Source organism: Sturnira hondurensis, unplaced genomic scaffold (genome assembly GCF_014824575.4).
Source record: "Sturnira hondurensis isolate 20B ecotype Veracruz unplaced genomic scaffold, ASM1482457v3 Scaffold0004821, whole genome shotgun sequence".
Lineage (NCBI taxonomy): Eukaryota > Metazoa > Chordata > Mammalia > Chiroptera > Phyllostomidae > Sturnira > Sturnira hondurensis.
This window is the reverse complement of record NW_028077452.1, coordinates 315,225-341,353: the sequence shown is the minus strand read 5'-3', so window position 1 is coordinate 341,353 and position 26,129 is coordinate 315,225. Positions and strand designations below refer to the sequence as shown.

At 44.4% G+C, this 26,129-nt stretch overlaps 1 protein-coding gene across 1 annotated transcript in view; it reads right to left on the bottom strand.

The window, feature by feature from the left end:
- Window positions 1-1,154: 1,154 nt before the first annotated feature.
- FARP1 (FERM, ARH/RhoGEF and pleckstrin domain protein 1) overlaps window positions 1,155-26,129 on the bottom strand; it is a 140,831-nt gene continuing 115,856 nt past the window's right edge. Inside the window, exons 16-25 of the mRNA XM_037046063.1 lie at window positions 20,767-21,004; window positions 18,380-18,510; window positions 13,788-13,856; window positions 13,468-13,557; window positions 12,727-12,809; window positions 12,538-12,650; window positions 11,827-11,993; window positions 5,077-5,184; window positions 4,507-4,658; window positions 1,155-2,675 (exon numbers count right to left, since the gene is read on the bottom strand). Coding sequence (XP_036901958.1) covers window positions 2,594-2,675; window positions 4,507-4,658; window positions 5,077-5,184; window positions 11,827-11,993; window positions 12,538-12,650; window positions 12,727-12,809; window positions 13,468-13,557; window positions 13,788-13,856; window positions 18,380-18,510; window positions 20,767-21,004 — 1,233 coding nt within the window. The 3' untranslated portion in view covers window positions 1,155-2,593. The remainder of the gene's footprint in view (window positions 2,676-4,506; window positions 4,659-5,076; window positions 5,185-11,826; window positions 11,994-12,537; window positions 12,651-12,726; window positions 12,810-13,467; window positions 13,558-13,787; window positions 13,857-18,379; window positions 18,511-20,766; window positions 21,005-26,129) is intronic.

The window sequence follows — 26,129 nt, the reverse complement described above, 5'->3', positions numbered from 1 at the left end:
TATGGCAATAAATGGAAAGTGCTGCAAGGTGTGTTCTTAAGCACAGGTACTGTATCATGCTAGGGTCAATAAAGTTCACAGAAAAGTTATTTTTGTAATTTTGTCTTATGTATAGAGGGAATAGATTAAACGTCTGTCCTACCCCATTTATAAGTTGAAAGCCTAATAATGCCCAATGTGATGGTAGTAGGAGGAAGTGATTTGGTTATGAGGATGGAGCTCATATCTGGGATTAGTGCCCATAGAGAAGAGATTCCACAGAAATTCCTTAGCCCTTCCACCTTCTGTGGACACATTGAGGCTGGCTGTGAACCAGGAAGAAGGTCCCACCAGATGCTGACTCCACCAGCACTTTGATCTTGGACTTCCCGGCCTTCAGAACTGTAAGAGAAATTTTTATTGTTTATAAGTCATCCAGTTGATGGTATTTTTGTTGTATTAGCCACATTTGTTGAATGTGGACTAAGACAGAAGGTGTCTGAAACTGTTCCTGGCAACTTGGGACCAGTCTAAATTGCCCATGTGATTTGGACTCAGGTTTTCTTGGAAGTCACAAAGGAGCAGGGAGAACAGTGGTGCTACTCATAGGTCTGAACTGTTTCTATCATTCAGAAATACTGATGTGCAGACCATCTTATCCCTGAGCCTTGTAGAATGTAGTTGACTTGTGGAGAATTTTACTGATGACTGCCTCTGCTCGGTGCACTTGAGCTTCATCTTCCCTGTTGGGTGGGTATTGGTTTTACCTTAGGAATGTGGGAGAAATCTCAAGGAACTAGCTTGTCTCCAGAGTTCTTTTTATACAGGAAGTGCCAGGTAGCCCTTCTCTGCTTTGCCCTCCTTTGGGTTTTTTAGTCATTGTCTTTTATAGCCACTGAAGGTTAGTCTCCTAGAAAAGGAGACTGTTCTCCTAGAACAGTTCTATCTCTGAGGGCAAAGTTGAATGAAACAGAGACCATAAAATATCATTTTTTTTCAAAAAGTTGTCTCAATGAGCAGTTGAGTTCATTGTGTTTTTCTTTTTGACTTGTACTCTGTAGTGACCAGCCAACTCTGACCTTTGCCCATAGATGCACCACCACCCAAATTAAAGTGAAAATAAAGACGAGAGACAAGGTGAGTTGTTCTGCCTTAAAACTGCAATATGCTGGATCGTGGTGTGAGGTATTTTTATTCCCTTTTGTTAGTACTTAAAACCATCTGGTACACATTGTAAGGCAAATGATTAACACATTTCAATCTACTTGTCCATTTGTACACTGCCATTTCCACATAACCAGTCATAGCTCCACAAAGTTGGGGTAGTCCTGTGTGTTTTAGGTAAGGGGATTTCCCAGCTGTGGTGCAGGGAAGAGACCTGGGTTGATTGGCCACCCCCTTCTGCACTCAGAAAGGGCTTAAGAACACTGGGGAATAGCAGCCACCTGATCTCCACAGAGAATAGGCAAACAGATCTGACCAGTGGGAATTATTATTGGAAATAATTGTCCCTATGTAGTCTGACTGTCAAGGATGTGCAGTGTCATAGTGTTGATACCCTATACCTGGGGAGGAATGAGTATGAAAAAGGAAAAAGAATGTTTTTTGAAGACAGGCACGATATATACTACTATAGAATGTGGAGTTCCAAACCACAGTTGCAGTAGGGTACAGATAGGTATGATAATGGGCGCCTGGGGACTGACTACACACCATTATTCATAGTGCTTCTGCATTCACTGAAGCTCACAAAATTCCTTCGTAACATGACATCACAGATGGCCCTAATTACTGACATAACAGGTTTTCATGCTTGTGAGACAGACAGCAAAACACCACAGCTTAATATCTTCCCATTATATATACCACTAGCAGTACAGTGACAGTCTAGACATCTCACTGGATTTCTGCTTCACTTAATAGAAAACCACCTGCTACACTTTATAAATAGTAATCACTTAAACATTTTGGTCAACTTGCGCCAACAAGTAGGTCTGGTAACCAGCGTTTCATTGGATCACAAGACCCCAGAGTGGAACAAAGTGTGCTCCAAATTTCTTACTAATCAAAGTAGTCAATCTGACTAACTTCCTATTATAAAAGTAGAAAGATTGAAAAAAATGAAATCTGAAAATGATCTCATTTGCCATGTGTATCGCAAACACTGGGAAACATTTTTTTAAATGCAGCAGCCTATAAAAGAAGAGTGCTTGCTATCTTTTAGCAATCTTTTAGTGCTATCTTTTAGTTGAACAGATGTGTTTGTGCTGCTTTTAACGTGCAGTCATGGAGGAAAAATTGTCATTTGGCACTATATTAATGACAATGTTTTAATACTGGCACAAGCTAAAAACAGCCTGTCAAGAGAATAACAGAGAGAATACCACCAAGCCTTGGAGGTGGAAGCACTTCCTGTCAGATGAGAAATTAACAGTGGAAAACACAAGGTTAAAAAAGGTTCCATGGACACAGATGAGAGCTGCTGTAAAACCATGTTTTTGTTTTCTAGACAGATGTCAGTTTTACTAGGGCTTCATTAATACAGACATTTACTTCCTTAAATGTCTTCCAGGAAAGCAGCCACTACTGAAACAATCGACAGCATGTTCTGCCCTTAATACACATGAGATTCGTTGTGACTCAGAATGTGGGCACGGGAGGCGGAAATGGTGGCACTTCGGATCACCTCCATCCACCTAAAACAAGGAAGTGAGAAGCAGTTGTTGAAGGCTACTTTTTCTAAACTTTTATCTCTGGTATTTTTCTTATTTGTAATCTGCCATTTTAATTACTTTTAAATTTATTTAGGATTTTATTTGTTTATTTTTAGAGAGAGGAGAAGGGAGGGAAAAAGGGAGAGAAACATTAATGTGTGGTTGCCTCTCACATGCCCCCTGCTGGAGACCTGGCCTGCAACCCAGGCATGTGCCCTAGATTGCAGGCCAGCACTCAATCCGTTGAAGCCACACCAGCCAGGGCTCATCTGCCATTTTAAGCAGGTGAAGGGTTCTTAAATGAACTCTCAGCACCCAAGTAATGGAAAGCAGGGTTAAGGGTTACTTCAGGTGTTCCTCAGTACCAGTTTGAGAACCATTGACCTTGGTGTGCTAATTTTTCCAGAGAATCAGAAGTGCCTATGTTGGATATGCCTTGCCCAGGGCGCAGCAGCACACTTCATTTAGAGTAGTTAGAGGTGGCATCTGGCTGTTTGGAGAGTTCTGCTTTGTAATCCTTCCCACAGACACTACTGTACATTCTGTCCTGCTTCATGGGAGTTCTGTTTTCTGTATTTGAGTACTTGTAGTGTGCTCGTAGTTTTCACATACCTTGGGGACACTGGCATTGCCTGGAAACATTTTTACTTGTCAGTATTATGACATCTAGTGGGTAGAGGCCAAAACATGCTATAGTGCACAGGACAGACCCCACTTTGACCCTAACAAAGAATTATATAGTGTAAAATATCAACAGTGCCAAGGTTGAGAAAACCTAGGGTGTGCCAATCTTCTTGCCTTTATGGAACTTACAGCATGCTTCAGACATTCTGTAATCGTAGGTCTTTTAGGATGATAGCACTGCAAGGCTAACTTACCTTGCCACAACAGGATCTGAACTTGGATAAATTTTTTAGCCCAGCATCATAGTTGAGAATTGCTATGCCCTGGGCTACCTGCTCAAGCAGTGCACCTTAGAGACTGCTGCTTAGACTGCTGTGTGGGAGCTTTCAGCCCTGGTTTTAAACCACTGTGCTGTTTCCACTCAAATAACTTGCTAGGGATTGCACACAGATCAAAACTCTGGACCACTGATCAGAAACCCTGTGGGTTCAGGATCAGTGGGGGGTAAGAAAACTAATTTCCTGTCAAATAGTATGGCGAAGAGAATTTTCTGCCTAAATGGGGGTGGGGATTATTGCCTGGTCTAGTCTGTGGCCTGAGGATTCCCCCAAGGTGCTGGTTCAGCAGTGACAACTGCCTGAGTAGTCTGCATCAGGATGCTATTTCAGAGGCCCAGATTTTGCACTTGAAATTTCAGGAGCAGACTGAAGGCACTGGTCAAATGTGATAGCTCGACTCTTTTCATTTTATTTTTATGGCTCAATGAAGACTACTGCCCCTGTGTCTCATCATACCCATAGTCACTCTAAATAATAAGCACCAGGTTTCTTTCCTTTCTTCATGTAGTCTTTTGACTGGAAACAGCCTTTGGCCATAGACCAATCAGGGATGTTAGAACTGAACTACTGAAGTCACAAACTGAAAAAAAACCACAAGAGTTAAAGACAGCCTGTTTCCCTGGGAAATCATGGTTCCAGTTCTCTGAGAGCAGAGGTGGATTTTGGCAGAGTGACCCCAGATTTATTCTAAGCAGTTGCTGGGGTTAGGAGGACAAGCCCATTCTGGAAGGCTGTGAATGCCCACAGTGGGCTCTAAGGAGAGCCTTATCCACTTGCTTCCTTGGGAGAAATCCTATTTAGAAGAGGAGTATCCTTTTTCTGTAGGTCCCTGGGCAGAGGGGAACATTTACCTTTCAAACGTGTATTCATTTTCGGCCCTGAAGTAGTACACATGGGACTTGAAATGCAGCTTGAACACGTAGTCTTTGTGGATGTCCTCAGACTCCGAGGGAATGGTGAGTGAATACCCAAGCAGGGGCAGGCTGGCAAGGGGGTGATTGTCCTAAAAAAGGTCAACAGAAGGTGGCTTTGGAAGGTGGCCATAGGCATTGAGTTTGGCTGTAGCCTCTCACCCTGAAGTAACTCTGGAAGCCAAAGCAGCTGGTTTTGGCCAATGCTCTGTGGTCCAGCTGGTGCCTCCCAGTCAGGACATGAGCCATCAATTAAGTTGTCCCCATTCCCTTATCCAACCAACAGGCAGATTGCCTGTCAGCAAGTGTATGTCAGTCTTCACTTAATAGTCGAGGGCCTCATGGATATGCCCTGCACACCCCTTTCAACACCTGGCTTCTTTCTTTCCATGCCTGCCCCAGGAGAGGGGAGGGTGCTGTTTTGGGGGTCCCTCAGGCTCTTCCCAGCCTGCACACTAGATGCTTCATCTGAAGGGTCACAGGGCCACCTGCCCTGCATGACACACGTACCTGGTGTGACTTGTAGAAGAACAGGCAGAAGTTTGTGAACACTACCCACAGCTTCTGCCACCCATTGCTGTTTTTGAATTTCCTCAGCAGGTTCCCAGACAGCTGATTCTGAAAGACAAGTATGGCTGTAAGGAATGCAGATGGGAGCCCCAAACACCAGTAGGGTGCAGCCTGATGCTGTGGGAAGGACATCCCAGTCTTTAGTCTAGTGAGGCTGTTATTTGACAGGCCCACAGGTGGGATCTGTGATTCTGAGAACAGGCTTCCTGTAACTGATTTTAAAAAATGGCCTTACTCTCTGGTGGGTGGAAAAACCTGGAGAGGTGGACTCCATGAGCTTCATTTAATTTTTCTTGTCATTCATTATGGGTTGAATTATGGCCCCAACCTCCCCAAAAGATATGCTAACCTCCATTACCTCAGAATGTGGGTCATCACAAATATGCTACTTAGTTAAAAGATAACCATAACAGAACAGAGTAGGCACTTAATCCACTGTGACGAATGTCCTTTGAGAGAGGAGAGGCAGACTCTCAGGGAAGAGCTCCATGTGATGATGGAAATGGACTGGAGTGATGTATGTAAAGAACACCAAGGAAACCAAGCAAACTATAGAAAAGTGAAGAAGCGAGGAAGGATCCCCCCTATAGGTTTCAGAGGGGGCTTGGCTTTGACACCTTGATTTCCAGACCCATCACCTCCAGAATGGTGAGACAGATCTGTTTGTGCTGCCCATATGGTGGTGGATTGCTGTGGCTGTCACAAGTCCAAGGATCTTAAGACCCCTCAACAATAGGCTGCCATGAGCACTGCAGCAGCAGCTCCTGGTTGCCATCTAGTGGCACAGGTAGAACACTGGACTTTGGGTGAGAAGTGGCCTCTCTCCACGAGATACAGGTAAACATTGGTAAAAGCAAGCATTTCAGGGACATCTGGTAGCTCCTGTGGTCTCCCAGCTGCTGCAGGAGTTGCAGGCACCGGGCTTTATTGTGAACTCCCAGGCAGTCAAGATGCAACGTCAAGCGTGGAGGATGCATGTCCTTGTTGACCCCAAGGCCTCTCAATGTCTGGCTGTGAGGCAGACACTGGGAAGGCCATCCACATCCCTGACAAGCTAGTTGGCAGCTCATTCCCAGGGAGAGTTGGAGAAAAGGAAACAGATGGCGGTGGTGGGCACAAAACTCCGCGAATGTCTTTACTGCCACTCATACAAATGGTGAAACAGCCAAGTTTGCCACAAGTCAAAAAATGTTTAAAACTATGCCAAGTCTAATTTATTCTATCCATTTGGTGCGTCTCCAATAACTTTTATTTAATAAGCATGCTTAAGTGCCCATTTAAGGCAGGAGTTGAGACAAAAAGTTTATATGTGTCTGCCCTCAAGTTGCTTGCAGTTTGAAGGGGAGTCTGACAGCACATGGGAAGGAGAGCCAGTCCTTGTTGTCAGGAACTCAGCTGGACTGAGGGGGGACCACAGATGGAGGATGTCCTATCCCTGCACCAAGAGACCACCACATCTGGCTGCCATTCACTAATTGGCAGAAAGGCACAGGAAAGTGGGGAGCTCTGAGTGCTTAGCAGGTGATGGCACAGCCAGAAGGCGGGGGTGGAGCTTTTGCATCATGAGACATGGTTACAGGCAAGTCACACTGTGCAGGCAAGGAGAACAGCACATTTTATTTTCCTTCATGTTTATATTGAACCAAGTAAATTCCTCCAGATAGAGTCCAAAAGTCTTAGGTGCAGTTATCTGTGGGACAAGAGCCACCAGTCCCACTGTGGTATACAAACCAGATCGAGGTAGATTCATGAGAATGCCAGCTACTTTAATCCTTTCTGGAACACGCAAGGGTGTAAACTCTGAATAAATTCCCTTGGCCTTGCCATCCTAATGGCCTAGGTGCTTCTTAATAATCATACCTACTGGCCTTTTCTCTCCATTGCCCTAGCCATAGTCTCCAAAGTTGCCAATGACACTGAAACTTCCTCCAATACATTTCAGCCTCCTATTTAGCTAACCTGGCTTCCTATGCCCTGCCCTCCTCTTTCTGTCTCTCCTCTCAAGAGGCTGAGCCCTTAGGAGAGAAGTCAACATCCTTGCCCCAGACCAGCCAATGCCCCATTCCCTTGCTGTCCTTCACAGCAGCCTCCTACCCCAGACTCTGATTGAAGAAAGGCCTCTCTCTGCTCTGCTCTCTCTTCTTGGATCCCAAACTGCTGTTGTCTCTGCTCCAGAACAGACAGCAGTCCAAAGTTCTAAGTCCTGGTACCTATGGAGGTGACTTTATTTGGAAATCAGTCCTTTGCAGATACAGTCAAGGTAAGAGGAGGTTATACTGGACATACCCTACATATCCTAATCCCAATGACTCTTGTCCTTATAAGAAAACATTTGAACATGGGAATACAAGTGAGACAGAGGTGGAGATTAGAGTGATGCATCTACAAGCCTTGGAACACCAAAGATTGCAGGCCATCACCAGAAGCCAAGAGATAAGCATGGAACAGACACTCCCACTTAGGGCCTCCAGCAGTAGCCAATCCTGCCAATGCCTTGATCTTTGAATGCTAGCCTCCAGCAGTGTAGAAGATAAAGTTTCTGGTGCAACTACAGTAAACTGTCCCCTTCCAGTTGTCCTCACCTTATCAGACTGTAAATAGCACCCATGTCTCCCAGATCTACACACCTCCTAACTCCAGTCTTAAAAAGGAACTTTGGACTTTCGGGCAAGATGGAGGCATAGGTGGAAACACTGTGCCCCCTCCCACAACTAAATTTAAAGGCAGCAAAGTTTTAGAAACAAAAACGCAGCCAAAACAGTGAAAATTGAACTGTACGGAAGTCCAACGACAACAAACCACTCAGCCAGACTGGTAGGAGGAGCAGAGTCAGTGGCGGAGTGGGGGTGGGCTGGAAAGATCCTTAGGTCTGACTGACCCAGGAGCGGAGGTGGAGGCGGTTGGTGGATCCCAAGCGTGTGGTGGTGACGGGCGGACCCAGTGAGAGGGTGCAGGGCAGCTGGTTGACTGTGGTCACATTCGCGCGCAGATAAACCAAGTGAAGGAGCGAACAGTGAGGCAGACCATGCAGGCTAGGACCCCAGCGATGGGAATTAGAGCCTGAAAGCACCAACTGGAAAGACTTTCTTAGGGTCCAGGGGCTGGGAGAGGCTCCCAGGCTCACAGAGAGTTTGTTGGAGAGACCCACAGGGTCTTGTAGAGCACACGGGCCCACACACCCGGGAACCAGCACCATAGGGGCCCAATTTGCTTGTGGGAAGCAGCAGAGGGGACAGAAATCTGAGAGCGGAGCAGAGCAAAGCGCCATTTTTTTCCATCTCTGACCCTGCCCCCACATACAGCATCACAATCCAGCGACTGGGTTGACCCGCCCTAGTGAACACCTAATGCTCCGCCCCTCATACATAACAGGTGCAAACAGACCAAACATTACGACTCAAGAACAGCTCAAAGCCCCAGAGCCTATAAGTCTAAGTGACCAAGAAATAGCCAACCTTTCAGATGCACAGTTCAAAACACTGGTGATCAGGATGCTCACAGACTTGGTTGATTTTAGCCACAAATTAGAGGAACATATGAAGGCTAAACCGATTGAAATGAAGGGAAATGCACAGGAAACCAATAGTGATGGAAGGGAAACTGGGACTCAAATCAAGGGAGTGGACCAGAAGGAAGAAAGAAAATGAAACAGAAAAGAAGGAAGAAACAAGAATTCAAAAAAATGAGGAAAGGCTTAGGAACCTCCAGGACATCTTTAAACATTTCAACATCCAAATTATAGGGGTACCAGAAGGGGAAGAGGATCATGTTTATATTGATCCTCGAGTGGAAAACTTGGGTGGAAAACTTACTTGAACAAATAATAAAGGAGAACTTCTCCAGTCTGGCAAAGGAAATAGACTTCCAGGATATCCAGGAAGCTCAGCGAGTCCCAAAGAGGTTGGACCCAAGAAGGAACACACCAAGGCACATCATAATTACATTAGCCAAGATGAAAATGAAGGAGAGAATCCTAGAAGCAGCAAGAGATAAGGGGACAGTCACCTACAAAGGAGTGCCCATCAGACTGTCAGCTGATTTCTCACAAGAGACCTTACAGGCAAGCAGGAGCTGGAAAGAAGTATTTGGAGTCATGAAATCCAAAAACCTACATCCAAGATTGCTCTGTCCAGCAAAGCTCTCATTTAGAATGGAAGGGCAGATACAGTGCTTCTCAGATAAGGTCAAATTCAAGAAGCACCAAGCCCTTATATGAAATGTTAAAGGGACTTATCTAAGAAAAAGAAGATAAAAAATATGAACAGTGGAAGGACAGCAAACTCAGAGTTATTAACAACCACACCTAAAACAAAAGCAAACTAAGAGGACAGCTAGATCAGGAGCAGAACCATAGAAATGAAGAACACATGGAGGGTTAGCAACAGGGGAGTGGGAAGAGGAGAAGGGGAGGAAGGTACAGAGAATAAGCATAGATGGTAGGTAGAAAATAGGGGGGAGGGCAGGAATACTATGGGAAATACAGAATCTAAAGAACTTGTGACACATGGACATGAACGAAAGGGGGGGAAATGGTGGGCGAGGGGGGAATGGGACCAACTGTAATGGCATAATCAATAAAATATATTTTAAATAAATAAAAAGGAACTTTGCTCACAAAGTTCCTTTGTGAGGCTTGAATGTCAGGCTTCACACTGGCTATCCAGGCATCAGACTGTCCCATGTCTAATGTGAGAAGAACCCCTAGTGCCCGATGGCTTGACTCCAAACTGAGCTCACCTCTCTGTTATCCCCAAACATCCCTATTACTCATTTCTGCTGATACGAGTCCCACAGGAGGCAGAATTGGAAGAGAGAAACAAGTGTAGGATGATGAGAAAGCATAGCAAGAGTAAAGGAGCTGCTGCTTTCCTTAGGCAGCAGGACTCAGGGCCCTGGAGGAATGAATGGAGCTTGTCTGCCAGGGGTGGGAGGGTGGAGGATCTGGCAAGGGAGAGACATTTGCAGAGTGACAGATGAGTCAATTCCATGAATGTTTAACCTGCATTTTTTCATCTTAAAACCACATACCTAGAAGCTTTCTTAGAATTTTTCCTCCAAGTACCTCATATTAAATATTTTAGGCTTTTGGGGCCAGGAGAAAAAATCAGATATTTGTATTTGCAGTACCCATTAAAAATATATTTGGTTCATGGGCTGTAAAGAACCAGGGATGGGTAGGGTTTGGCTTATGGGCCAGTCTGCTGGCCTGGCTTCTACACTCATCTGGCTGGCCTTGAGGAGGCTTTTCTGGGCTGCTGAGGACCTACGTGACTTGGGTGTTAGCTGCATTCTTAAATAATCTACATGCCTCTAGGGATTGAAAAGGAGGTTTCAGATCTACCAAATCCCCATGGCTTGACAATCCTAACTACACCTCACAAAAGTCACTGTAAAGTGAGGCAGGGACAAATTCCCTCTCATGGTGTTGCACTTCCACCAGCTTCACTGAACAAGACTGGACAGGCTAGGTGTTTTTCCCACCACACTGTCACTGGTTCTTCTGTGCTGGAAAACTTCCTATTCCCTGGATGAAAAGCTCTGGCTGGCAAGCTTTGCAAACAGACCCAGTGCGGAGAGAGGAAGAATGTTGAATACGATGAGCTTGTAAGGGAAAAGGCTATCCCTGTGGGAGATGGAGGAGAGGGAATGGCCACTACAGCCTACACGAGGCCAGGCGCAGCCCTGGGAGCCTCACACCCTGGTCCTGTGCCTCAGACATCTTTAGAAGCACATACGGGTTTTTGAACACTATCAAGCAAATGCAAAATGAGCAGCTTCATGGAACTGCAGGTCACTTCCAGGAAACAATCTGACATACATTCCCAATATTGTTGGTTCAAAAACCAAACTGCTGTTCTTGGCATAGTCTCTTATGTGACATTTTTGGGGCCAGATGTCTTTCTCCTAAAAAAATTGAAAAGTTCTGAATTCCTAATCACTTGCATCTACTATGGCACCCCTGGCAGTGGAGTCTTGGGCAACAGCCCAGAATCAAACAGGATTATTTGCCAAAACAAGAACATTCACACAAAATGATCAGCTCAGGTTCTGTTGTCAATGGGATAGATAAGAAGAGAACTTGGTGGTTTTAGAGCTTTTGGGGTTTGATGTTTTCACAAAGGTTAGGGATTACGGCCTGGGACTAGAGGATGCTTAAGGAATGGGGTTTGGAGAGTTCTGAAGATTTATAGTCACAATCTGGGGAGAGTCCCATCACCAAAGCTAACTTTCAGAACAACTCCCAGCACCCCCAGGGGCTATGCTCCAAGGTTCTTCATGAGCTGCATGTGCCATGGCCCTGGTTGGGACCAGCTTTCTGACCCTACTGCCTCCTTGCACCTGAGTTCAGGTGTGTGTGTGTCAGGTCGGGGCTGGCCACTGTAGGATATGGCAACCTTGGTGCTGGGAGCTGTCCATCCACACCTGCACTGGGAACCTGTTTCTATGTCTCTGGCACAGACACATGGCTAAATGCATGGAGAAGTCTCTGCCCCACAGTTAACGCCACAAGAGGAAGGGTAATGGGATGGTCTGGAGAACAAAATCTGGAGATGAATGAAGGCCAAGAGACTCATTTGCATTCCCAAGAGAAGGTTAATGCTAGCTGTCCCAACCTGAGAGGTCAAGCTCAAATGCTCAAAAGGATAAGTTGTTGCCCTGCCCTCTACCCTCTGGGGTCACAGCTGGTACCTCCACGGCCACACTGAAGTCCACCATGGAGACGCTGGTGTTGCGGTGCCAGCACACATGCACCATAGTGTTGCCACGGTGGGGGACCTGGCGCTCCAACGAGGTGCGTGAGGCGCTGAGGTCATCTTCTGACTCTTGATCGGCCACTGTGGCCTCATCAGGGGATTCTGCAGGATGAGAAAAAAGGCTTCTGATCTTTGCTCTCCAGAAGGGACCCTTTTCTGACCCCTCTCAGGAGCTGAATGGACCTGGATGGTTGGGGGCACTCAAGTGATATGGCCCTGAGGACTCCCACGCAGCCACCTGCTTGTCAGGGTCCCACCCTGTGGAACATCCCACTAGCCCCTCTGCCAGGGAGCCCCTAGCACACTTGGGCCTTTGGCCCACAGTGCTTACCCAGCATATGGATGGCCTTATTTTCTAGGTTGTGACATTTCTGTGGAAGAAGTAGCAATGCTGGCTCCAGAAAAGAGTACTTCCCTTTCTCTCACCATTTTAAGGTTTTAAAAATATTTTTAGGAAATGTAATTTCCTTGATTTTTAATTTACATACAAATACAGTCCATGGATCTGAGGCCTACCAGATAAGGTGACTTTAAATGCAGTAGGATGCTTGCCTTCTGTAAGCCAGAGATGTCCGACTCCTCTGTAGCTAATTCCTTGACATGATGGGCCTGTGCGCCACCCCAGGAAAGCCTCCCCCACACTTACTGTTATCAGGGGGGCTGCTGGTGAGGAACTCGGCAGCGGGGCCACTGCTCTTTTCTGCCAAATCAATGGCCATCTGTATATCCTCAACCCACTTTTCCATCTCGGACCGGGAACTGAAGAAGAGGTGGATGTCAGGTTTTCAGACCATAGCCAGTAAAAGAGTAAACAGGTAAGAGGTCCCCGAGTTACCTGGCAGCCACGATGATGGACTGCTGTTGGCCCCGCAGGGTAAGGCAGTGGGGCACGCCCCACTCATCTTCACTTTCCTCTATCTGTGGGATGAGTGTTCATAACTTACTGCCAAGAAGCAAGACACTCAATGCATTTTTAGATGTTCACTGAAATGGCTACAGCTGGGAGAACCAAGTTTGAAAATTCATAATTGGAAAGGGAAATGAAAGATCAAAGGCACTGAATCTTTTTGGCAGAGGCCATAAACTTCTCTTTATTCAGCCACTGAGGAGAATGTGGGTATAAGACAGACAATGCTTTGCTGACTGGCCTGTTAGCATCTGCCAACCAAGGGTCACAGAATATGGAGAACTGTCCACTGGCACATCTTAGGGAAGGTCAGGTGGCTCCCTGGTTTATGGGTGGGCTCCATGACTCCACATAGATGGTGAGGATTGTCTTTCAGGGCCCCTGAGGCTGGGCACAGGGCACATTCACCCCACATGGCCACACTATCTTGCCTCTTCACTTGGTTCTAGAAGCAACATACCCATGTATCCCACATGCAGGAGAGAAGCCAGGTCCTAGAGCCCCTCTCGGGGAGTTTTTCATGGCACCTGTGATGCTCTCACTTCCTAGTCAAGTCTATTTTCCTTCCTCATGTCACTCTCACTGGCTCTTGCTCCCTTAACCTGGTCTGCAAACCGCAGGCACCCCAGAGGGAGAGGCCCTGGCCTCATACCCACAGTGCATACTCACAGTCATGCCATAGAGTGGGAGCTGCCCGTGAACTTTAAACTGATTTGAGATTGTTAGTCCCCTGCTTGTGTACAGCAAGACGTCATTGAACTAGAGGAGAAAGAACAAGGGTGGCTGAGATGCATTAGCTCCATTTTAAACCAAAAAGTAAAGAAAGTGTTTCTAAAATCCTGCATGAAAATTTGCAGATCTCAACAATCTTAGTCTGAGCAGCTTTGGCTGATCCTCCTGCCTTCCAGGTGCCCCGCCTTGGACAGCAGAGCCCTGGTCCTGTGACCCCATGAATCATGGGTCATAGGACAAAAGCTCTTACCACTTACCAGGAAAAACATTCGCTGCTGAAGCCCCTTCCCAGAGAGCTTGCTGAGACTTCCCAGGCGAATAAATTCCTGCAGAGAAAACAGTTCCCAAGAGTTGGGTGGGAGTGTACAACCCTGGGTCCACACTGAGACTCTGGCTTCCTAACTCTGCAGCCCCTTTCATACTGAAAAATAGCGATATGGTGACTACTGAATGCTGTGCTATGTCTTCTCTAAACTCCTCTCCTTCCCAGGAACCTGTGAGGCAGGGACTACTATGGGCTCCACTGAGTACTCAGAAGTCCCATGGTGTGCCTGCTGGTTCACTCAGGCCTATAATTATGCACTTAACCTGCAGGCCCTGCAGGCTTCCCAGCGTAAGGGAGGGGAAAAGGACCTGGCCAGATACAAAGTGGCAGCCAGGGACCAGAAGTCTTAGCCCTAGGAGAGTACTATGAATAGAGGAATCTTCTCTATGACTTAAAACTTTGCTTCTCAAAAACTAGTAACTGTTCTGGGGTAACAGAGCAAGAAGCAAATGTATCTAAGGATCTCTTCCTCCTGAACTGTAAACTCTTGAGGGTATGAACCATTTGGGGTCACTTAGGAAAAAAAACACAACAAAACTATCATTAAGAAGTCACTCCCCATTTCCCCTTCTCTTACCACCTGGCAACCACCAATCTTTTTTTTAATAACTCTGGATTTGCCTTATCTGGATATTTCATATAAGTTGAATCATATACATGGCCCTTTGTGTCTGACTTCATTCACTCAGCATAGTGTTTTCAAGTTTCATCCATGTTGTAGCATAGATGAGTATTTCAATCCTTTCTGTGGCTATTTCGTTGTATGGATAGACTGCATTTTGTTTATCCATTCAACTGTTGATGGTACTTTTTGGTTGTTTCCCCTTTTGTCTAACTGTGAATAATGTTACCATGGACAATCGTGTTGAAGTTTTTGTTTGAATACCTCTTCTCAATTCTTTTGGGTATATACCCAGGAGTAGAATTGCTGGGTCCTATGGAAATTGTATGGTTAACTTATTGAGGAAACTCTCCACAGCTCTGCTTTTAAAACAGTTGCAAGTTATTTGGCATCCATTACAAGGTGGGGTCTCTGTCCCTTTCCCTTGGATGTGGGGGCTAGTGACTGATTTGACCAATAGAGTATGGAAGTGATATCATGTAACCTCCGAGACTAGGTCGTAAAACTATATATAGCCTCTGCTATGTCCTTGGAAATGATTGCTCTTGGAACCCTGAGGTGCAGGTAGGCGGTAAGACCACTCTGAATCCAGACTAGGGAGACCCCTCATGGGCTGTGTGTGCAGTCCCAGCTAAGCCAGGCTTCCAGTTGTCCCTGCCAGGCATCAGCCTTGACCCCTCCAGGCCATTCCATCTGCGACCTCTGTCAATATCACATGGAGCAGAAGAATCACCTGGCTGAGCCCTGCCCAATTCCTGATTTGCAAAACCATGACATGTACTAAAAGGTTGTACTCAGCCACTAATTATTGGAGTAGTTTCTCATAGAATAATAAATTCCTGGAGTACCTGCCCTGAGGTTTTTGTGTGCTCACAGCAGCTTCTGAGCCAAGAGTAGGGACTCAACCAACTTGTTTTGATTCTATAGACTTTGGCATGGCCTAATGACTCTTTGTTTGGTGCTTTATGAAATGTGGATCAAAGACCATGTCTGCTAGTAATTTCATTGACATATTTTGGAGATAATAAAGTAATATATAATAAATACTTGCAGGACTGTAGGATGGATGTTACCAGGCATAAACAATACAACATGAGGAAATGTTGGCTAGGGGGCTGCTCTCATCACTGAAGGGTATCAGAGAATAAGAATGGGGACCCTAACATGCCATGCTGCTGTCACTCCTGTTTCCACCTTATGCATTTGTTGCCATTGGAACACACATATTTTCTATCGAATTGTAGGTATCTCAGCTGTAACCTGAGTGGGAAGGGAAAGACAGCGTGCCTAATGTACTTACTACAGAAAGAAAAGGGAGTGTGGTCTGGCATGTGTGTTCCAGGTCTTCAGGGGCAGGGAGAAGAAGGGCTATGGACTCAGATGTCAGTGTCTGAGGGCTGGAGATGAAAAAATGTCACTTGCCTAGAACTTTTTTTTCCCCTTCTAAACTGTGGAACAGGAAAAAAGAAAAAAGAAAAGAAAAAAGCCCCTAAAAGCCTTAAGCTCAAGCTGCTTCCTTCTGGAGAGAAATCCATCCAAAGATGTCTACACCTCTGAGTTTTAACCAAATTAGCCCCTTTCCCCTTGTCCCACCTCCCTGTCCCCACTTTGTTTTGCTTAATGAAAAAGAATGTGCTCCTATAACCTAGAAAGCACACAATTCCTAGGATACAGAAACACCCCAGGGGACCTGGCTCAGGCCAAAGTGTCCTGAGGCCTTCTTGTTTGAGGAAAAAATCCTACTTATCAGGACATAAGACCATCTCAGACTAACCCCAGCAGAAGGGTGAGTGGGATTTTGCCTGAAAACCTTGTTAGGGATTAGACTGCAGGTAGTTTAGGGGGCATTTCTAAAATTACCTGCTCACCTTCAAACCTGTTTTTCAAATTCCACCTGTAGACAAATCTGTCAGAACCTTCCTTCTACCCATTATGTTATTTGACAATGGAAAATTAATTAATGATAATCAGTTGGCCTTGGTGTGCGAAATGCCCCATCTTAGAACTCATCCCTTGAGGGCCTGAGCTCTCCCCTTCCCTGTTACTCAGGGCTGACTTGAAACAGTGAATAGCTGTGAAGCCAGTTGAAGAGCAAAAGAATATGCAAATAAGATGGGTCTGCAGTTAGTAAACAGCACCCCAATTCCAACTTCACCTTTGTAAATAACAATGACCTTTTATTTAACATGTGGTGTATGCCTCAAGTATGCAGTGTGTGTATGTCAGCTTCATGCATGAGCCTGTGTATTCAATATTATCTCCATTTTTCAAATGAGAAAACTGAAAAGCAAAGTAATTAGAAACTTGCCCCAAATCACCTTGTCAGTTCTGGGTTATAGAGCCCATATTTGGTTAAATGCTTTTGATGTCTTCTACAATGCTGGGCCATGTAACCAATAACATTATAATAAGTATGTATTTAGTCATTCAAATAAATGGAGGTGGGGCAAGGAGGAAGAGAATTCATATTTATTGTGTTAGTTTTACACATTAAATCTCATTAAATCCTCATGACCTAGGAAGGATAGGATATCATCTCCATGTAACAGAAGGGAAGGAACGTGTCAGTTGGTGAAACATCCTAGCTCTGGTGCAGCTAGAATTTCAACCTACGGCCACCTACTCCAAGCCAATGCATTTTTCATAGCACCATGGAAATCTTTCTTCAAAATAAATGATTTACAAATGGTCTGTTTGCCATGTAGCATAATATTTATAATGTCCAAAGGTAAGAGAAAATTACATTGATTTCATTCTTTACAAAGAGTTCTGTGTGGGTGGGTAACATGGGTGTTGTATGCTAAAGCCTGGTGGGATTTTCTCAGTAGAAGAGCTGGCAGGGCTAAAGCAAATCCCAGCTTTAATTTCCACCCATACTTACACCTTACTCTTCTGACAACCCTTTACAACAGGCATTCGGTCAGTTTTATAATTAGGCTTCCCACGGAAATACCAGATACACAGAGATGTTCCCACATCCTCCATAGGCTTCACAGGTTTAAAGTTTCCAGGGCAGCTACTGAGGGTCCCCAGCATAATGGCAACTTGTGTGAAGGTTGAGGCAGGTATAGAGCAAATCAGAGACTAAAATTCCCTTCTGGACTTAGGTGATGGATAGTTGAAAATTGGGTAGCTATAAGAGAAAGACCGCACAGGGAGATTTGATGAGATGTATCATCTGACTGATAGTTTTGATTCTTAGGAAGAGAACTAAAAAAAAAAGCAGGCTGTGCCATGTTTTTAAAATTCCGATTTGGCTGGAAGAAGCATGTTTATGCAATGACGTTCTGCTTCACTGCAAACAACCTGTATATCTCATGAAGGGTGCTGGCTCGGTAAAGGTTAATAGCACAAGAGAAACTGCATTTATTTGAGAATAATGTTCTGGCTAAAATGTTACTTTAATTCCTAATTAAAATTACATTATGTACAGAAAATTGTATCTTTTAAAAATAGTTTCACACATGGGATTTTACAGCATGCTTTCATGCATTAACTTTTCCTCTGCCTTTATATCTATTTTACCCAATTAAAAATTTTTATCTTCCATTTTAATTTACATAAATTTGAACAAATAAAATAAGCTATCTCTTACATTGTCTATCTCTACCATGTCTTACAGCATGGTAGGGAAAAAAGTAAATTAACGAATCAGCCAGTAAGGAGAAAAAGCAGAATATGAGGCCAAATGCTTGCTTTATCTCCTTCTGACACAAAATGTTCAAATGACACTGTAATGTTCAAGGTTTTTCCTCCAGTTATCCCCCCGGTGAAAGGAAGATGCTTCAGAAGGAGGATATTTTAACTTGGAGTATCCATATTCCAAATGTTCAAATTTAAGTCACTTAAATGTTGCTTTTTCTATCTTTAATTTCAATGCATGATAGAGCACAGCTGCTTACCCTTCCTGGAATCACAAGATTGTCAATGCCAATCAAATCCTTCTTGAGTTCATGCAGCTTCTGGAAATTCTCCATCTTGATCATTGTACCATGAAGCTGTGCCACCATTTCTGTAATCTCTGCCAAAGCAGCTAGTGAAGGAAACACACAGAGACTGCAGCATTAATACAGATAAGGGTTTCCCCCCAACATATCTAAGCTCATCTCTCTAGGGTAGTATTTTTCAGTAGTTGAACTACGTTAGATGCTGTCCTTCTAGGGAAAACACTGCTACTTCTCATGAATAAAAACCAAGTGATTTGTTTTAATGGATCTACTTTACTTTATGTATTTATTCACTTAGCTTGAGTTTCCCAAATGCATTGTGACAATGTAAGTTGGTATAGAAGGGAAAACTGCGGGGAATAAGAGTTCCTAGAATTCTGTTTCCAGGGCAGAGATCTTTTTATCCCCTTTGTCTGGAAAGAAGAGAGTCCAGAGAAGCCAAAGAAAAATCTGGGGCAAACAGGGATCTTTCTGGGAGACAATCTAATTGATAGTGCAACTTTTGAGTAATGAACATTCATTCTAGCACTTACCAGCATTACCTTCTTCAGAAATCATACTGTTTACCAAGATGGTTATGAAGAATAACTGCAAAACTAAACTTTATTTTGCAATATGGACACATCCTCTCTGTACTGGTAGGTACCCAAGGTGTACAAGGAGCTAATGCCCAATTAGTATGAGTTTGGCTGGCATGCAAAGCCACCATAGCTGAGCATTTAGGTATTTTGGTCAAGAAAGCAAAAAAATACCTGTCAACTGAACTTCAATCATCAGAAAACTAAGCACCTACTTTATCCCAGCACTTCAATTTTGGAAGGGAAGCATATTGTTTTCTGGCTTTCTCCATGTGGATACAAATTAAATGCTTCCTAGCTTATCACAGAATGCTTGGCCTAAGCCACAGTGACAAACCCCAAGGCTTGCTCAGTCTTCCGACATTACCACCTATTTAGTCCAATGAACAATTACTGGGCACCAAATGCTCAGTTGGGTCAGGGTGAGGAGCCTCTCAGGGGAGGGATGGCACCCTGGCCTCTTGGAGCTCATGCAGCAGGCATCTTGGGAAGAGCTCTTGCCACTCTTCATCCCTGACATTCAGGAAATGTACATTCAGGTATACTCTGATTTCTGCAGCGTTTTCACAATGATGCTACCATATGGTTTAAGTTATATAACAAATGCTTTTTCCATTTAATTGTCAAGGATAGATTTTTCTCATTGGGGACTATTTAGTAAAATGCAAACTGGGCAGGTCAGCCAGAGATAGCACATGCAAGACTAAAGGTATTTCTCACCCTCCTGAGTAACATATCTGTACAGCTCTGAGTCCTGAGAGCTGGAATGGTTTTGGGTTATCCTGTCTAGGCAACTCTGATACAACAAAACAAGATAGGTGAGCAGAGAAGGTAATCTAACCTCATGGTTAGGTAGGAACTGAAGCTTAAATGAGGAGGAGCATTGTGTAGGAAAGAACAAGGTGGTGGTAGCAATGACTCTAAGCAGAAGGATGAGAATATGTCAGAGCATGAGGCATGAAGCATCATGGTTTGTTTTAAAGACTGATAGTAAAAGAGAAGGAAATTTTACCCTTTGTGACAGTATGGATGGACCTGGAGAACATTATGCTAAGTGAAATAAGCTGGTCAGAGAAAGACAAATGTCATATAATCTTACTCATATGTGGAATCTAATGAACAAACTGAACTAACAAGCAAATAGAGACAGACCCATAGCATGATTACAGCTAAGGGGTGGGGAGCATAGGGAGTGGAGGGATTGAGCAAAAAGGAAAGAGGACTCATGGGCATGGATAGCAGTGCAGTGATTAAGGGAGGAAGGGAGGTATAAAGGACTAAATGGCAATGGAACATAAACTTTCAGAAACAAAACAATAAAAATTAAAAAGAAGTATTGATTCACGTGAAGTGCTCAGTAAGGTGACTGGCATATTACCAATGCCCGGCAGCAATGAGCACTATTTGTTACAAGCTATTTTCCACGGGCAGTTCAAGGAGGTAGTGATGAGTTTCAACTGTGTAGGTAGAGGAAAGGTTTTTGGAGGGATTGACTCTGTGTGTAGCTTCTCTAGGGCTGATTACACTGAACCACTCAGGATCAAAGGAGAAAGTGTATGTAGTATGGGAAAGAAAAGAGAGGTCTTAATGATCATCACTTTTTAATGGAAAGATCAAGAGATAAGAGAAAATATTTGACCAGGTACTAAAAAGCAGTGCCTGCCCTGCATGATTATGAAAACCTGGGACTGTGATCACAGAGCTCTTCTCCAGAGAAACCCTTCCCTGCAGGGCTGGGTCTGGCGGTGCCTGTCCTGCACTTACCTCGGCAGTCTCTGAAGTCAGTGTGGCTGGGAGGTTGATGCTTGCACAGTCGCTCCAGGACCTGCTTGTAGTGCATAAGTCGGTGCAGAGGGCGCAGGAGGAAGGTGTTGAGAGGCAGATAGCACACCTTCTGCAGCTCAAAATCTCTGCACAAGTTCTCTAGCCTCCGGGAGCTCCTGATGCAGGTCTCCAGGGCCTCCAAAGCCTCGCTGTGCTTCCACAGGTGGGCAGCCAGTTGCTGGCAGGGGTGAAAGACAAGGGTTGGAGTAAGGGTTCTGATCAGCTGCACTGAATGTGCACATGGTCCACCCATTAACTTTTGGAAATGAAGATTACCTTCACTTTCCTTCATTTTATTAAATTTCACATTTTTCAAATTTCATGATTTATTTCATTATATTAACTTAAGTTTCAGGATGAAATAAAAAGCTCTAGTAAAGCAATGAGGGACTTCTGGCCAAGATGGAGGTGTAGGTAGACAGGCTGCACCTCCTTGAACAACCAAAAGAAGGACAACAACAATTTAAAAACAAAAAGCAACTAGAACTGACAGAAAGTTGAACTGTCCGACAACCAAGGAGTTAAAGAAGAAACATTCATCTAGATGGGTAGAAGGGGCAGAGAGAGGCAGAAGGGCAGAGAGGACTCTCAGCAAGGCTGGTTGTAGGACTGGGACAGGCAAGGCGGTGGCTGGTGGACCCAGCAAGGTGGTGTATTGTAGAGTGGGTGGTCCCACATTTGCATGCAGATAAACCGGAAGGAACAAGTGGGGAGTGAGACAGACCACACAAGCCAGGGTTCCAGAGCATGTTAATAAAGCCTCAAACTACTGATTGAAAACATGGGGGTTGAGGCGGCAGTGGGAGAAACTCCCAGCCTCACAAGAGAGTTCTTTGGAGAGACCCACAGGGTCCAAGAATGTACACAAGCCCACCCACCTGGAAACCAGCATCAGGAAGGCCCACTTTGCTTGTGGGTAGTGGGGGAAGTGACAGAAATCTGGCAGAAAGCAGAGCAAGTGCTATTGACCCCTCTCGGACCCCTCCCCCACATACAGGGTCACAACACAGCAACGTGGGTTACCCTGCCTTGGTGAACAACCAAGACTCCACCCATCACTATATAACAGGCATGCCGAGACAAAAAAAATTGGCCCAAATGAAAGAACAGATAAAAGCTCCAAAAAACCCCACAATTAAGTGACAAAAAGATAGTCAACCTATCAGATGGACAGTTCAAAACACTGGTAATCAGGATGCTCACAGAATTGGCAGAATTTGGTCACAAATTAGATGAAAAAATGAAGACTATGCTAAGGGAACCAAAAGTGATGGGAACGGAACTGGGACTCAAATTAATGGTGTGGACCAGAGGGAAGAAAGAACCATTCAAGCAGAATAGAATGAAGAAACAAGAATTCAAAACAATGAGGAGAGGCTTCGGAACCTCCGGGACATCTTTAAACATTCCAACATCTGAATTACAGGGGTACCAGAACAAGAGGAAGAGCAACAAGTGGAAAAGTTATTTGAACAAATAATGAAGGAGAACTTCCCCAATCTGATAAAAGAAATAGATTTCCAGGAAGTCCAGGAAGCTCAGTGAGTCTTAAAGAAGTTGGACCCCTCGAGAAGCATACCAAGGCAAATCATAATTTCACTCCCCATGATTAAAAATAAAAGAATCTTAGAAGCAGCAAGAGAAAAGGAGGCAGTTACCTGCAAAGAAATTCCTGAAGACTCTCATCTGATTTCTCAAAAGAGACCTTACAGGCAAGAAGGGTCTGAAAACAAGTATTCAAAGAAGTCATGAAAGGCAAGGACCTACATCCAAGATGACTCTATCCAGCAAAGCTATCATTTGGAATGGAAGGGCAGATAAAGTGCTTCTCAGATAAGGTCAAGTCCAAGGAGTTCATCATAACCAAGCCCTTACTATATGAAATGTTAAAGAGACTTATCTAAGAGAAAGAAGATAAAAAATATGAACAGTAAAATGATAGCAAACTCACAGTTATTAACCACATCTAAAACAAAAACAAACTAAGCAAACAACTGAAACAGGAACAGAACCACAGAAATGGAGATCACATGGAGGGTTATCAACAGGGGAGTTTGAGGGGGAGAGAGGGGGAAAAAGTACAGGGAATAAGCATAAATGGTAGGTAGAAAATAGGGGGAGGTTAAGAATAGCATAAGAAATGTAGAAGCCAAAGAACTCCCAGGGTGGAGGGGAATAAAGGGAGGAAAATGGAACAACTATAATAGCATAATCAATAAAATATATTAAAAAGCCAATGAGCAGTTTAAAATACATATGATTTATATACAGGAGACTTATGTATCATATTAGAGGTATAAATGTTCTTTTAAAAGCCAGACTAGCAAAACTGAGGGGAAATAAATGAACAGGAGCTCCTTCAGGGGGCTTATGGTTTTCTTTCACATGTCGCAAGATGTCAAATAGACCAGAACCATTCAATAAACATCATAGAATTACAAAAATATTTCTGATTAACTCTCCTAGCTGCCCATACAATGTCCGAGTATCTGTCACCAGCCCTCTTCTCTGCTGGACACCAGGGAGCTGGATGAGAATTAGACAGCCCCCCTACTCTTCTGGGGTCTGATCAAACTCCTTTGCTTATCTGTAAGTGCACTTCCATGTATTCAGTTTTAGCAAGAACCCTGCTAAGGCAATTAAACCAGAACCCTCCAACCTGGGTATCTGGTATGCACGACCTCAAGTTCCTCATCCCCTACCATCTTAAAGGTGATGTCTGATCACCTTGTCCTGTCTTCAACAAGAATCCCTCCTCACCCCAGATGTTTTCTTTTAGTATTTTTCCATTCTGACCCTGACCTTGCTCCTTAGCTATGAATTTCCAGTTGCCCACACTGTATTCAGAGTTAAACCTAACCTTTCCCTGCCACCCTCACTATAAAATCCCATTGGAGTGGTTCTACATCTATCACAACTGCCCTGAATAAAGTCTGCTTTACTATTAAGAAGCATTGAATATTTTTTTTCTTTAACAAGTCATGGTGGAGACAGATGCAGGGTAAAAAAGTTTGATGGTAGAGCAGCATTAAGGGAGGACTGAATCCTCACAGCAGGTGGGGAGGAATACAAGGGAGCACATTTCCAGATAGGTGGGTACTAATGGGATGGGAGAGACATGACACACTCCAAGACTAGAGAACAGCAGTTGTTTTCAAGTCTTACCCTGTAAGCACTTCCCAGGAACAGGCTTACTATCTGTGTGCTGTTGCCAGCTCCCCATACCTATAGTTCTAATCCCTATATCTGCACTCTCACTCTCCAGAAACATCTAGCAACTCAATGAATTCAGACTCAAACCTGCCACCACCTGCCACACCTGGGGCCACACTGTGATTAACTTCAAGAACAGTGCCACCATCAGCCATTTACTCAAGACAGAAAATGCTAGAGAACATTCCAGAGTCCCTCATTTTGAATCCTTCACCAAGTCCTACCAATTCCACCTCCCAAAACCATCAAACCTGTGTCCGTCTTCATCCCTGCAGTTTTGAGCCTTGTGCCATCCACCACTGTAATAGTGTCTCCTCCACTGGCATCTCTGCCACAACTCCTCACCCACCACCTTACTGCATATCAGCCACCAACAGGAACTTAAAATTTAACTGAGCAGGTCACTGATTGCTTGGATATGAAAAGAGCTCCCACCATCTTAGGATAACCCCCAGAGTCTTCAGCAAGGTGCATAGGATTCTTAGGATGAAATCCCTCCTAGCCCTCCATCTTCACCTCTTGCTGCTCATCCCAGGCCATCCACTGAACAACCTGCACTTGAATGTGCCAGAGCCTCTGCATATGACAGCCTCCTAAGACATCCTTCCACCCCAGCCCTACCTCACCCTTCAGGGTTAGCTGTGGGGCCTTCCCTGATTTCCAGCAGAGTTAGGGACTTGGTTATCCTGTTCTCACACTGTGTTTGTCCACTTTGTCCTTATCAGTTGCCTCCTCTGTAGAGTTTATTTTGTGACTTTAAAAAAAAATAGATTCACAGGAAGTTACAAAGATACGTACAAGGAGATCCTCTGCATCTTCACTTGGCCTTCCTCATGCCAATATTAAGCACAACAACAGGACAACATCACAACCAGAAAAACACTGGTATAATCCACTGAGTTTATTTAAATTACACTAAATAAACAGTTACACAATGCCAGTTATACAATGCATTCACCTGTGTGTGTGCATGAAAGTAGTGTGTCATGTCACTACATCCTTAGGGCCTGATATACATAGTAGGTGCTCAATAAATATCTATTACCTGCAGGCATTAATGAACAAATGAACCAAAAGCATGCATGGAGCTGAGGCAGAAGTCTTATGAGGACCTGAGTGCCTGAAGAAATGAGTTCATGGTACAGGAACACAGAGTAGAATGTGAAAGAATGGGGCGAGGGTGTCTGAAAAGTGTGAAGAATTTTTCAGCAGGTTTAAAGTTGGATTGTATTCTCCAAATCACAGACAACAAGGGTTTTGAGTCTTGTCAGTCTGGCTGTAATATAAAGGCTTCTATAAAGGCTCAATGCAAAGTGAGGAGACTCATCTGGCCCTGGCTGGTTGGCTCAGTAGATTGAGCATGGGCCTGAGAACCAAAGGGCACATGCCTGGGTTGCAGGCCAGCTCCCCAGTAGGGGGTCTGCAAGAGGCAATCACACAGTGATATTTCTCTCCTTCTCTTCCTCCCCTCCCCTCTGTCTAAAAATAAGTAAAATCTTTATAAAAGAGGGAAACTCATCAGAAAATTGGGTGAGTCATCCAGGAAAGAGTAATGTCACCAGGAAAGAACCAGAAAAAGTAATGTCACAGGAGTTTAAGACAGGAGGTAGAGGCCTGGGGAGATAGACAACTCAGGTGTGAATAAAGGTCCCAGCTTTGGTGGCAGATAAAAGATCAAGATGAAAGTGGGGACCTCTTTTCTTTGCGTGGATGTTCAAGTGCCTTTGTGCATGTGGCACATGTTTCCAGTTGGAAGTTCACTATGTGGGCTAGAGGTCACAATTTGGATATCTCTGCCTTTCCGGTGGGGATTGGAGCCCCTGGCCCAGCTCCTTCAGTCCTGTGCAGAGGGTTTGGAACAGCTGAAGGGTAATGATAGCACCCTTGCTGAGCCTCTGCAAATGCAGGTAAACACACAGGTTGAGGGATGGGCAGGAAAGACAGTGAAAGCCAATCATCCTAAGCATTTTGGACAAAAATGCTAACCTGGGCTTCTGTATCTTCTGCTGCTCCCTTCCACACTTCATAAAAATTCTTTAAAACCAAAAATAACTATAGTAATAATTAAAAAATAATAATCTCCAAAAGTC